The sequence below is a fragment of the Myotis brandtii genome, unplaced genomic scaffold, assembly GCF_000412655.1.
Source record: "Myotis brandtii unplaced genomic scaffold, ASM41265v1 scaffold324, whole genome shotgun sequence".
NCBI lineage: Eukaryota > Metazoa > Chordata > Mammalia > Chiroptera > Vespertilionidae > Myotis > Myotis brandtii.
The window spans coordinates 3,548,058-3,560,688 of record NW_005362439.1 but is presented as its reverse complement, the minus strand read 5'-3'; the positions used below and the strand labels follow the sequence as shown (position 1 = coordinate 3,560,688).

The 12,631-nt window shown below is 59.3% G+C and overlaps 2 protein-coding genes across 19 annotated transcripts in view; one reads left to right on the top strand and one right to left on the bottom strand.

Annotated features, from left to right (window-relative positions):
• MYBPC3 (myosin binding protein C, cardiac) overlaps positions 1-4,352 on the top strand; it is a 21,255-nt gene extending 16,903 nt beyond the window's left edge. The window contains exons 25-34 of the mRNA XM_005870864.2: positions 734-874; positions 1,050-1,217; positions 1,917-2,005; positions 2,164-2,359; positions 2,489-2,628; positions 2,849-3,008; positions 3,121-3,257; positions 3,489-3,675; positions 3,861-3,898; positions 4,021-4,352. Coding sequence (XP_005870926.1) covers positions 734-874; positions 1,050-1,217; positions 1,917-2,005; positions 2,164-2,359; positions 2,489-2,628; positions 2,849-3,008; positions 3,121-3,257; positions 3,489-3,675; positions 3,861-3,871 — 1,229 coding nt within the window. The 3' untranslated portion in view covers positions 3,872-3,898; positions 4,021-4,352. The remainder of the gene's footprint in view (positions 1-733; positions 875-1,049; positions 1,218-1,916; positions 2,006-2,163; positions 2,360-2,488; positions 2,629-2,848; positions 3,009-3,120; positions 3,258-3,488; positions 3,676-3,860; positions 3,899-4,020) is intronic.
• Positions 4,353-5,305: 953 nt separating this feature from the next.
• MADD (MAP-kinase activating death domain) overlaps positions 5,306-12,631 on the bottom strand; it is a 58,841-nt gene continuing 51,515 nt past the window's right edge. For 9 of the 18 annotated variants that reach the window (XM_014543370.1, XM_005870817.2, XM_005870824.2 and 6 more), the window contains 7 exons: positions 11,203-11,367; positions 10,889-10,961; positions 10,647-10,753; positions 8,820-8,828; positions 8,532-8,601; positions 6,707-6,753; positions 5,306-6,387 (listed from right to left, as the gene is read on the bottom strand). In XM_014543370.1, the coding sequence (XP_014398856.1) occupies positions 6,283-6,387; positions 6,707-6,753; positions 8,532-8,601; positions 8,820-8,828; positions 10,647-10,753; positions 10,889-10,961; positions 11,203-11,367 (576 nt within the window). In that variant the 3' untranslated portion in view covers positions 5,306-6,282. The remainder of the gene's footprint in view (positions 6,388-6,706; positions 6,754-8,531; positions 8,602-8,819; positions 8,829-10,646; positions 10,754-10,888; positions 10,962-11,202; positions 11,368-12,631) is intronic. The other 9 variants (XM_005870818.2, XM_005870825.2, XM_005870819.2 and 6 more) reach the window with 2 other exon arrangements.

Sequence of the window (12,631 nt, the reverse complement as noted above, 5' to 3'; positions counted from 1 at the left end):
TAGCGCAGACAGGGAAGGTGTGGCAGGCTCTCCAGGAACCCTGTCCCTACCCGGATGTGTGAACCTTCGGGGGCAGCTGTCTGAGGCAGGGGGAGGCGCCCCCTCCAGCCCAGGGGGAGGGCCGAGCTTGGGGAGATGGCAGGAAGGGGGTGCCTGTGGGGAGAGGGGTCCAGGCCTCCTTCGTTAGGACTGACTTGCCGCTTGCTCGGCTCTGAGTCAGCTCACCCATCTCAGGGGAGGAGACGCCCGTGTTGCAGGCTAGCTCCCCGCACTCTCGCTCTCGGACAGAAGTGGCTCCTTCTAAGCTCTCTGAGGTCTTGGGTGCCTTTTCCTACTTAGAGCTCTTTTGTACCTGTTTGTTTTTAAGCTTATCTAGTGACACGCCTTTTAACGGAGCTGAAATGTTTCTTTTCTTTTTCTTTTCTTCTTTTTTAAAAAAATATATTTTATTGATTTTTTACAGAGAGGAAGGGAGAGGGATAGAGAGCTAGAAACATCGATGAGAGAGAAACATCAATCAGCTGCCTCCTGCACATCTCCTACTGGGGATGTGCCCGCATCCAAGGTACATGCCCTTGACTGGAATCGAACCTGGGACCCTTGAGTCTGCAGGCCGACGCTCTATCCACTGAGCCAAACCGGTCAGGGCTGAAATGTTTCTTAAAGTGCTTGAAAGCCAGCCGAAGGGGAAGCCCCGGGTGACTCAGGCCCCGCTCTGCCCTCCTCGGCCCAGGCCCCCCCAGCGAGCCCACCCACCTGGCGGTGGAGGACATCTCCGACACCACAGTGTCCCTCAAGTGGAGGCCCCCGGAGCGCGAGGGAGCCGGAGGCCTGGATGGCTACAGTGTGGAGTACTGCCAGGAGGGTGGTGAGTGTCGCCCGCCCAGCCTGGGCCCGCAGCCTGTGCCCTTCTCTGAACAGCCCCCTGCCGGGCACCTGCCACCCCCGGGGCCCTCCCTGCAGTGGCAGCCCCGGACAGCCACCAGAGGCGGGCAGCAGGATGGTGTCGATGCTGACACTGCCCGTGGTTTTGCCCGCCCCGCCCTCAGGCTCCGAGTGGGTGGCTGCCCTGCAGGGGCTGACGGAGCGCACCTCGATGCTGGTGAAGGACCTGCCCACGGGGGCCCGGCTGCTCTTCCGGGTGCGGGCACACAATGTGGCCGGGCCTGGAGCCCCCGCCACCACCAAGGAGCCCGTGACGGTGCAGGAGATCCTGCGTGAGTGCCCCTTTGGTCACAGAACCTGCCACTGACACCTGGCCCTGTGGCCCCTGGAAGTGGGGATGGTCAGATGGGCCCTCCTCGGGGAGGAGCTGCCTGCTGGACAGGGACAGGATGGGCAGGAGCCTTCATCCAGGCCCCGGGCCCAGGGCAAACCTGGGCGGAAAGTGTCCTCTTGGTTTCCCCTGTCAGCCCCCGTCTGGGGCAGGGAAAGCGCAGGTCTCTATGCATCCTCTGCCCCGTGAGTCTCGGCTCCAGCAGGTAGATCTTGTCCTTGTGCTCAGGACTGAGCAGTGATGCCACTTGGGGTCAAGCTGACCCATCTGGGCCTCCCTTCCTAACAAAGGATCAACCGTGTGTAAGGACTGGTTCTCAGGGTGGAAAGAGACACCAAACTGGGTGGTAATAGGGTCCAAGAGCCTAGATTTGCATCCTGGCCTGTGTGACCTCAAACAAGTTGCACACCCTCTCTGATCCCTGCCTTCTGAGCGGTGTGGTGAGGCTCAGGGGGAAGCAGGCGCTTTGTGAACCCTTTGGGGCTGGGTTAGGGGGAGCTGAAGGAGGGGATGCCTAGGGAGCAGCGCTTTTTTAGCTGCAGCTCTCTGGGCCCTGCCTCAAGAGAGAATGGAGCCGTGGCACCCCTCAGGCCTTGGGCCGGGAGTGGCTCTCGCTGAGCTGCCCACTCCACATCCACAGAGCGGCCACGGCTCCAGCTGCCTAGGCACCTACGCCAGACCATCCAGAGGAGGGTCGGGGAGCCCGTGAACCTCCTCATTCCTTTCCAGGTAGGGCTGGCCCCTTCTCTGTCCTGTTGTGTGTTGCTCATGCCTCGCAGACAGACGTGCCTCGGGGCTCACCTGAGACCCCACCCAGGCACGTGAGGCTGGGGGTGGCCGGCTGTCAGGGAGAGCCAGGCTTGGGGGTGAGCTGTCCCTCCCCACAGGGCAAGCCCCGGCCTCAGGTGACCTGGACCAAAGAGGGGCAGCCATTGGCGGGCGAGGAGGTGAGCATCCGCAACAGCCCCACGGACACCATCCTCTTCATCCGGGCCGCTCGCCGCGCCCACTCTGGCACCTACCAGGTGACGCTGCGCATCGAGAACATGGAGGACAAGGCGACGCTGGTCCTGCAGATCGTTGGTGCGTGGCCCTGGGGCCTCCCTCTAGCCCGTTGGCTGCCAGTCTCTGAGCTGGGCTGCCAGGCCCCGGCTGGCGGGGTGACGGGCCCTGGAGCAGGGTGTGGGGTTCCACTGGGTCTGTCTCCTGCAGACAAGCCAAGTCCTCCCCAGGACATTCGGGTCACAGAGGCGTGGGGCTTCAATGTGGCTCTGGAGTGGAAGCCACCCCAAGACGATGGCAACACCGAGATCTCGGGGTACACGGTACAGAAAGCAGACAAGAAGACCATGGTGAGCCTGGTCCTCCCCCCGACATGCACCCCTCCTGGGGCCTGGCAGGCCCAGGTCTCAGCTGCACTCCCCTGCCCTGAGAATGGGCCACCTCTCACCCTCCGTGACCCGGTTCTCTGCACAGCTGGGGTGCAGACACCAGGGGTACCGAGAGGCCCCTGGTAGGAAGCAGGGCCTGCCCCCAGCCCCCAGCCCCAGAGACCCCTTCTCCACACCGCAGGAGTGGTTCACGGTCCTGGAGCATTACCGCCGCACCCACTGTGTGGTGTCCGAGCTCATCATCGGCAACGGCTACTACTTCCGGGTCTTCAGCCACAACATGGTGGGGCCCAGTGACAAAGCCGCCACCACCAAGGAGCCCGTCTTCATCCCCAGACCAGGTGCTGGGCCCTCACTCCCACCCCCGGGGGCGCTGGGGCAGGCAGCCAGTGGGCACAGGGAGGGAGCCTGGCTGGGTGCGGCCCTCTTGGTACAAAACCCCGTCACCGCCAGGCATCACATATGAGCCGCCCGACTACAAGGCCATGGACTTCTCCGAGGCCCCAAGCTTCACCCACCCCCTGGTGAACCGCTCGGTCATCGCCGGCTACAATGCTACTCTCTGCTGTGCTGTCCGAGGCAGCCCCAAGGTAGGGAACTCAGGCCCCGGCGGCAGAGCTCCGGCCTCGAGCTGTCCCATTCTCTCCGCCTCTCCCTGAGCGGGGCCTGGCGCTCCCCATCGGCTCTCCGTTCCCAGCCGTGGACATAGTTTAGGACTCCAGTGGGAGCCCCCGGAGTAGAAACACAAACGCCAATCTCCCTCCATTCCTGCCAGGCCCTCTCCACCTGAGTCCCCCTCCTTCCCACTGTCTGATTTATAGCCCAAGATCTCCTGGCTCAAGAACGGCCTGGACCTGGGAGGAGACGCCCGCTTCCGCATGTTCAGCAAGCAGGGCGTGCTGACCCTGGAGATCAGAAAGCCCTGCCCCTACGACGGGGGTGTCTATGTCTGCAGGGCCACCAACCTGCAGGGTGAGGCACAGTGTGAGTGCCGCCTGGAGGTGCGAGGTGAGGAGCCCGCTGGGCCAGGGCCTGGGTGGAAGAACGGGCGGGGCACTGGCTGGGACGGCCTCCCGGCCCCAGCTGCTCTGCCTAGAAGAGCAGTGGTCACCACGTCCGCTGCTCCCAGCCTCTGGGAGGACGCGTGGTGCCGGAAGGTGTAGCCCACAGCACGGCCTCCTTCTCCTCTGCAGTGCCTCAGTGACCAGGCTGCCTCCTCGGGGACGGCCAGGTATGTGCTCGGAACCGCCCCGGGCCCTAATCAGCCTGGGCCCTTGGTGCAGGGCCACAGCCATCGGAAATGGGGTGCAGGTGGCTCTTAGTCCAGCTCACTCACAAGGGAATCTGTGTCAGAGGTGTCACCGGATGCCAGCCGTGTGCCAGGAGCCTGAGGGGAGCTGGACAAGCCTCCTCCTGCTGCTGGACACGTGTGCGCGGTGTGACCGGGCCGGCTGGAGCATCACAGGCTGCAGAGTGGTGATGAGCAGGCGTGGGGACTGTGCAGACTGACCCTTCGGAGCTCCCGCTGAAACTCTCAGATCATGGGGGCGAAGAGCGAGTGAGCTCGGGAAATGATGGCTGCGGACGTCTTTCTGGCCTGCCACGCTCTCCCGGGGGGTACAGGCAATAAAGATCAGTGCAGCACAGAGACCTGGCTCTTCCTGTCCCACGGGTTTCACACAGGCACAGGGAGACTTAGTTGGTCTTCAGAGCAAACTGAAGGCAGACGGTTAAATGAGGCCCAGAGCGGAGCCCTAAACTCGGAAAACATGAATCCTGGGAGGAAGCTGTCTTCCCCCACTGCACAGTCTTCAAAGGAGGAAACGGCGGATCAGTGATAGAGAACGTGCCTTAACACAGAGCCAGCACACCAGGCTCCTCCTGCTCGCACGCGCTCAGTACTATCTTCACTCTGGTGGCCACGGTCACAGCAGCCGGGACCTGGGCCGTGCTGCGGTTCTGTGCCCGTAAGGCCTGGGGGCTGCTGTGGGGTCTCGGTGGGCAACAAGCCCATGGCCTAGGCACACCTGGATCCCACGGTGGGGAGCCCACACCTGACCATCCGTTTCCCTTTGGAAGGAGGAAGCCAGCAGGTCTCAGAGGTGCCCTGACAGTGTGGTGTAGAGGGTCCTTCCTGCCAGGGAGTGTGAGGAGGTTTTCCCATGGCAGAGAAAACAACTCCCTGACGGCCGGGCCCAGGGTCGCTTCTCCTAGTCCCACCCAACCCGACACTCCTGGCCCCATCCCAGTGTCTGCGTGCAGCTCCAGGTCCTGGCTGAGGGACAGCACTAGGGATCACACCTGGAAGGAACACCCAGAGCTGGGACCCTGTGTGGGTTTTTCCTTCACGGCCAAGTTCATCTCTGCTCAGGTGTCAGCCAGTTGGGCTGCCCCCTCTAGTGGCCAATTCAGAGCACAGCAGCCCTCTGTGGGCCCCAACAGGACACAGGGAGCCCAGGGAGCGTGGGGAGGAGCCCTGCTGGGCCCGCAGGTGGGAGGCTGGGCTTCAGCGCCAGAGCTCAGATGGGCGTGATCTCATCTCCTTGCTCCTTCAGACCAGAGGTGCCTTTGTAGAGTCTAGACCAGCCTTCCTCAGGCCCAGGTGAGAGGAAGCATCATTTAGTGCCAGGAGCCCACGGAGAGTTAAGGACATTTATTTCACATTCACACGTATGTACATTTTCTATAAATAATGTGGAGCTGAAATAAATATGTACAGTCATCTCTTGCCCACTCCCAGGCCCTCTCTCCCTTCTGGCACCCAGTGCCAGGAGACGCTGCCTGCAGACACGGGTGTGTATACCGAACTTGGCCTTTGCCCACCCCTTCCGGTTCCTGGGAGTCTCCAGGCCCCAACCAGTCTGCTCTCCTCTGCCTAAGGCCAGGCAGACCCCAGGGGAAGAGCTGCTCCGCTGAGTGGTGGCGGCCATGGTGACAGCAGCAAGACTGTGTGTGGCCCACGGGCGGGCGGGTGGTAGCTGCCAGCTTAGGAAATGCGTCAGGAAGCAGGGAGGTTGCCACTCACTCTGCTGCCCCGGGCCTCTCCCTCCTCTCGCTGCCCACCCCTCTCAGGAAGCCTCAAGCTTCCCTCACTCCCCAGAGGGGGCTGTTCCAGGCGCCCGGCTGTGCTGGATCACAGAGGACAAGAGCCAGAGTCCTGCGCTGGGAGGTCACAATGCCAAGGACACGGAGCCACAACACAAATGTCTCAAGGGCATGCAGGCGTGGACTCACACTGGCCTGTGCCAAAGAGTTCTTAGAAGCCACTGGCCCAACGGACAGACACACACACACACACACACACACACACACACACACACACACACACACACACACACACACACACACACACACACTCACACACCGAGCCCTGAGCGAACAGTAGGCTGGTCTTCTGGGAGTGAAGAGGGAGAAGGCGGAAGAGACTAGCTCAGCCCTGTGATGAACACACTAAGACACACCAACAGACACATAACTGGGAACCACCTAAGCCACGCGAGGGGCTTGCAGAGAACGCGTGTCAACCTCGTCTGGTCTTAGCAGCATCGTGCACTGGGGAACAGCAAGAGGCAAGAGGCCAGGGCGCCCCTGGGCTGGGGCAGCCGTCACCCTCCATCAGCTGGAGACGGGCCGGGGCGGGGTTCGGAGGTCGTCCTCACTGCTGCGGACCGCAGCCACATACGAGAAGAGACACAACACCGAGTAGCAGATCTCGTGGGCCTAGACAGGGAGAAAACCAGGCGGATCAACACCCCTGAGACCTCACCTCTTCACACGGAGCTCTGCCACGCGGGAAACGCGAGCCTCGCCCTGGGCTCGGGCCTCAGCCAGGCCTCAGAGCCGGCCGGTGGGAGAGGGGATCAGTGTGCGTCTCTCCCCCAGGGCTGAAGACCTGTGTCAGCCTCAGCTGAACCTCTGGCATCCGGACCAAATTCGCCTCTCAGATCACTCCTATCACCCCTCACCCTGTGCTCGCAGAGCCCCCCTTCTGTCCGAAGCCCTGTGCAGACTGGCCCGTCAGGGTTGATGGCACACTCACCATGGGTGTCTTGTACTTGTGGCTCACCACTTCTTTAATTTCAGGAACTAAAACCGGACGGGCAAGAAACAAAACAGAAAGTTCAAAACTAAGAGTAGTGCCGAGCTCCCCCAGGCGGCGGCGCCCGGCACAGGGCCCTTCCCTCCGGCTGCTCCTAGGGCTGCAGCTCAGGCTACGGCAGCGTCTGTCCAGCCCCTGCAGGAGGAGAGGACACGTCCCCAGACACTGCCCTGAGGTCTGCATGGCTCCTTGCTGGTGGCCGTGACTCTACCCACTTCTCTGGGAGCCCCAGCACGGCAGCGGGTTAATCTTTCACCAGCCTGGCCCCGCTGCTGTCCAGGGCCCCTGAGAAGCACAGGAGGGTGAAGTACCCCCAGTCGGGCTGGGAGAAGAGAGCTGCATCCCTGTCACCAGCCGAAACTCGGGTCCTGTTACGCACAGTCCCCTGTACTCCCAGCCCCGACACAGAGCGTCCTGCAGCTGGATGAGGCGTGTTGATACTAAACCCACCAGATGTGTATGTTTCCTTTCCTGAGTGGCAGGAGAGGCCAGGCCCGCCTGTGTGAGGGAGAGCGTCAGAGGGCTCTGGAGCAGACACACCGAGCAGAAGAGGCAGGCGAGCACAGCACCCGGGAGGGAGGTGACGGGAGGCATCAGGCAAGGTACACACGTCCACAGCCCCAAATGCCAGACTCAGTCGCCCCTGCCCCAGCCATGCAGGGTTCTGCTTGGCCAGGGGAAGGAGTAAGGCACAGGCGCAGCCATCATCATGGCCCCTGAAGTTGGGAGAAGCCGGGCATGACATCCCCTGGGGACCAGAAAGGTAGGATGAGAGTTGGCCACACCTCCTGACCCTGGGAGGTGAATTCAGGGACCCAGGGTTACCAGGGAATGAACCCATCAAAGGTGGAGCAAGAAGCGCAGGTCCTCTCCTGAGTCGGAAGATTCCCCCCAGATCTCTCTCTGGCAGAAGAGAGGGAGTACACAGGGGAGAACCTCAGAACCAGTGAGCCAGCATGGGTGGGGGGAGGCTGGGAAGGAAGAGGGTGGGGAGAGAAGACGACTGGCGATGTGAGCAGCTGCCTTGGTTGAAGGGAGCCCGCCCCACCCACCGCAGGGCCCCAGGTGGAGCCTGGGGGGAGGCAGCAGAGCCGGGGCCACACGTTACCTGCTGGAGAACGAAGGTTTTCATAGCAGCGATGAGGGGCACAAAAGAATGAAGCACAAACACAGCAGGAACTCAAAGCCCCAGGGTGAGAACCCCTGCACTACAGGTCCGCTCGGCCTGGGGGAGGCTGGCTCCTGGCTTCCAGCTGCAGCTGCCCCGTCTGCCTGTGGGGTCCACTAGGCTTCTCTGCCTTCTAGAGTGAGTCTGCCTGGGCCGCCACCTGCCCCTCTTCCAGCACAGGGGCTGGGCAGACGCCGGAGAGGCACTGGGTGCGTGGATGGCACCCTGGGCTACTAGGAGGCTCGCAGCAGGTGGTGTGACCTAGCAGGCATGGGGATGGCCTGACTGCTCTGCCCCAGAACTTTCTGACCACTGGCTGGCCAACTGAGGGAACCTGGTGCCAGTGCACGGAGCCCCTGCAGTGCCACCTCCAAACGCTAACCCGGCTAAGGCCACGTGCTCTCTGGGACCCACTCCCTAGCCGCCACTGTCTCTTTTCCTCCTCCCCTCTGTCCTCTCGGGGCTCTTCTCTTCCCTACCACGCCTGCCCTCCAGGCCTCTCTGCAGAGGTTCTCTGCCTCTAGGCCTCCTCTGGAGCTCCGAGGTTTGAGTTACTGCCATGTGAGTCCAGACCTAAGAGCAAAATAGTGTAATTACCAAATTCCTCCAGGACAAAGACGCCTCGAACTGTATTGCACTTTTTAATGTGATTCAGCTCTATGAAAACCTGAAAGAGAGGGAGGAGGGGGTAAGGCCCAGAGGCTCCCCTGCCCACAAGCCCCCTCTCACCGCTACAGCCCCACCCCCACACAGAAAACCTAGTTCCCAAAGGGAGGACAGAAGCACACACACACACACACATACACACACACACGCACACGCACACACACGTACACACACGACTCAAAAGCGCTAAGAAGCGAAGATAGCAGAAAGGGCATGTACCTTCCGCTCCTGGCCGGAGGAGAAAGCATGGGAGAGAAATGAAGGCGTTAGTTTTAATGGTCAAACCCACCCGAAGGCCCCTCTGCTGGCTTGGGCTGCCCGCCCGGACCCTGTGTCCAGGGCAGCGTTTGTGGGACACTGTGCCCCAGGGGTCCCCCCACTTAGCCCATCAGCTCTCTACCCTTCCATGCATCCTCCTCCGGCGCAGAGGGCTGGCACGGGCGCAAAGCTCCCCTCAGACTGTCCTCGGGGTGAGGCGCTGCTATCTTCCTTGGAACAGGATCCAGGCTCTCCCAAGAAGCACGAGGTGATGACAACAACAGCTACCACTCATGAGCACCTACTGGGAGCTCTGCCAATGCTACGTGCAGTCCTTCCATCTATGAGGCACAGCACAGAGGTCCACCCTCACTTCACAGAGGAGGACCCTGGGGGTCACACAGTTTACTTGCCCGTGAATAACAAAGTTGGGCTCTGAATCCAAGTCAGTCCTGACTCCAAAGACCATGCTTTTGCCATTTGTTTGCCCCAACTGTGTCACTCCCCTGGAGGGCCCAGGCTCCTCAACCCCAACTGACGGCTCTGTGGCCCTTATCTCATTGTCAGTCAGGCTCTGATCCCCCCTCTCTGTAGGATCTCTCTCTTCTGGGGCAAAGCCTTAAACTCCAGACCAGCTCAGACGTGCTTTGTAACAGTTAGACGTTAGGTCCGTCCGAAGGGGCCATATACCGAGGGTGGGACCCGGTGAGGGCATCTGGGTGTTGAGATCCTGTCTTCAGAAGGTGAGGCACTGGTGGAGGCCAAGCACTAAAATGTGGTTAAGAAGCCTGCTCCCCAAGAAGTGTCAGCACCTTCAGGGTCCAGACAAGTACTTGGGCACCACTGACAATATTACTGTCACCACTAATCAATATCCTAAGGAAAACACTGCCATCGCACCAAAGCTGCCCAGCTAGACTCCTGAAGGAGAACTAGCGCGGCAAGTGGAGGGAGGAGGCACGGACTCTAGATGTTCCCCTCCTGGTATCTGCTGCCTGGCCAGGGCTGTGGCTCCCACACGCGGATCTGGCTCTGAGCCTCAGGAGAGGAACAGGGAAGGGGCAGGGGAGGCACTTGGTGAAGAGTCAGAACTGGGAACGGACCTGGGATGATGTGCTGGCCTCAGAAAGGAATTAGCTTAAGGGATGTCCACAGAGAAAAAAAGTAACATTGTGTTAAGGACCAGGAGAAAGAAGCAAGTCAGCTCCTACTGTGGAATCACAGTGAGGGAGAGACGGATCCTGAGGTGTCCCCGTCAAAAGAAGGGGGGGGCCTGTGAGGCAGGGGCAGAACGGACACTTGGAGGGAGGAAAAGAGTAGGAAGAAGAATCAGCAGGAGAAAAAGCAAACACACGCCAGTAGGATAGAGACAAGCTACTCACACACTCACACACAAACTACGCACACCAGACACACATGAGCGAGATCAGCTGGTCTAGACTCTCAAAGCAAAACCACCAAGCAGAAGCGTACCCTGGGCGCAGGGAAGGCGATGCTGCGAAGGGCCAAGTGAGACGCTCCCACTCACACTGTGCTGTCTCGTGAGTCTGACGACGAGGCGCCCTCTCTTCCCGGGTCTCCCACAGAACCGCCCTGCTGCACCTCCAAGGGGCTGTCAGCGTCTCATGCCCTCCTCTCTGATCTGTCCCCGGTCTAGCTGCTCCAGCTCTCCCACTAGCCTCTGAGGCCCTCTCTCACGCTCACTGGGAAAGCCCTGAGGACCCTGACACTGATCCTAATGCCGATGGAACAAGGGCCAGGAAGCCTTGAGCTGCCACCTGCACCTACCTGGTTGTGCATGAACTTGAGATTGATCCCTTCTAGGGTGACCTGCAGCAAGCCACCCTCACCAGTCTTCATGTCCTGCACGGGGAACTCGCCACCTAGTTCAGGCCCTGCGGTGAGGGAGCAGGTGGTCAGCTCGCTCGGGGACAGGGAGTCCATAGCCTGACTTCCTTGCCAGGCCTCTGACACGAACAAAGGCTGATGAACATACACGGGGGCACGTGCTCAGGGAGCTCTCTCCTTACCAGGTTTGATGCTCTGCTGCCGGGCGGCGGCACGCTCCATGCTGTCCTTCACACAGTAGTACAGCTCCCGACACTGCGGCACCGGGAGAGAGCCGTGTCACTCAAGCCTTCCAGGGCTCCCGCCCTCGACTCCGCAGGGGCTGCTGAGGGCCTGGGCCCGCTGCCCGGACCTCAAGACAGCTTCACGAATCCCACACAACAGCCAGAGGCAAAAGTGGGGCTCCAGGCGTAGATTTTGGAATTTTAACTCCCATACAAGAAACTCAACAATTTGCCCTCAATGCCCACCCCCAACCCACAGAGTCCATGGGTACCTTCTTTGTGTAGAACTTGTTGAGCTGGGTCTCCGAGCCGTTTCTGCGCCACAAGCACAGCACCTTGGTCTTGGGACAGTAGGTCATGTTGATGAGCTTCTCGTACCACCAGCGCTCGTACACTGTCCCAATGTTACTGCGCAGCACCACGCAGTCATCACACACCTGGAGGGGCCCAGAGAGCGGGTCAGCGTTCCTGTCCCAGCGGGGCCCTCGCATCCCAGGCCACACGACACTGTTGGGACAACTGGTTCTGGGGGCATCCTTAGGGTCAGGGTCTCTGACTTATGCTCATCGTCTTCCTTAGATGGAGACACAAACCCTGAACTGCTGGGCACTTTGTACATTGGAAGGTTTATTGAAAGAAAAGAAATCTGTAAGCACTTTTCTTTTCTTTTTAAAAATGTGTAATTTTTTTTTATTTGAGAGAGGAAGGGAGAGGGAGAGAGAGATAGAAACATCAATGATGAGAGAATCCTTGATCATCTGCCTCTTGCACCCCCGACTGGGGATCGAGTCTGCAACCTGGGCATGTGCCCTGACCAGGAATTGAACCGTGACCTCCTGGTTCATAGGTCGACACTCAACCACTGAGTTATGCCAGCCAGGCTCACTTTTCACTCCCATCAATGTTCATTACCGCTTACATGTTCTGGATTTAAAGTACTCAGCGAACAGCTCATGCCTCCACCTTACAACCTGAGGAGTACCTCTGTTGATAAGCACAAAGGCAGGGGATCATGGCAGGCTTATCAAGGAGAAAAAATGGAATCAACACATTTCTAATCTTGGCTTGGCCCTAGTTGTGCATAAATCTTAAAAAAAAACAAAACTTTTTATTGATTTTTTTTTTTTTTTTAGAGAGAGAGAGGAAGGAAGAGGGAAAGAGAGAAACACTGATGTGAGAGTGAAACATTGGCTGCCTCCTGCATGCCCTCTACTGGGGATCAAGCGCATAACCTGGGCATGTGCCCTGACCTGTAATCTTTCGGTGCATGGGACAACACTCAACCAACTGAGCCACACCGGCCAGGGCTCTGCATAAGTCTTTACAAAAATTAATTCACAAGTGACACATGGACAATACTTACTGCAAAAAAATTATACATACAGGATGATAAAAATTAAAAAGCAAAGTCTTCCTTCACATCCTCTTCTTGCTCAACAGTCCCCTGAGGCAAAGGTATTATGGGAGACATCAGAGCACAATGGCTAAGAGCAGAGCTAAGCGCAGACTGCCTGGGTGAGGTTCCACTGTCCTCTTCTGCAGCTATGCCTCCTTCAGCAAATAAACCGGCAGGCCACTGCATCTACTTTTCCTCCCATGTGAGACGAGGAGAGTAATAGTAATAACTTCATGGAGTTATTGTGAAGATTAAATAACTTTGCATCAACTGCTTAGAACAAAGCCAGTCACATAGAAAGCACC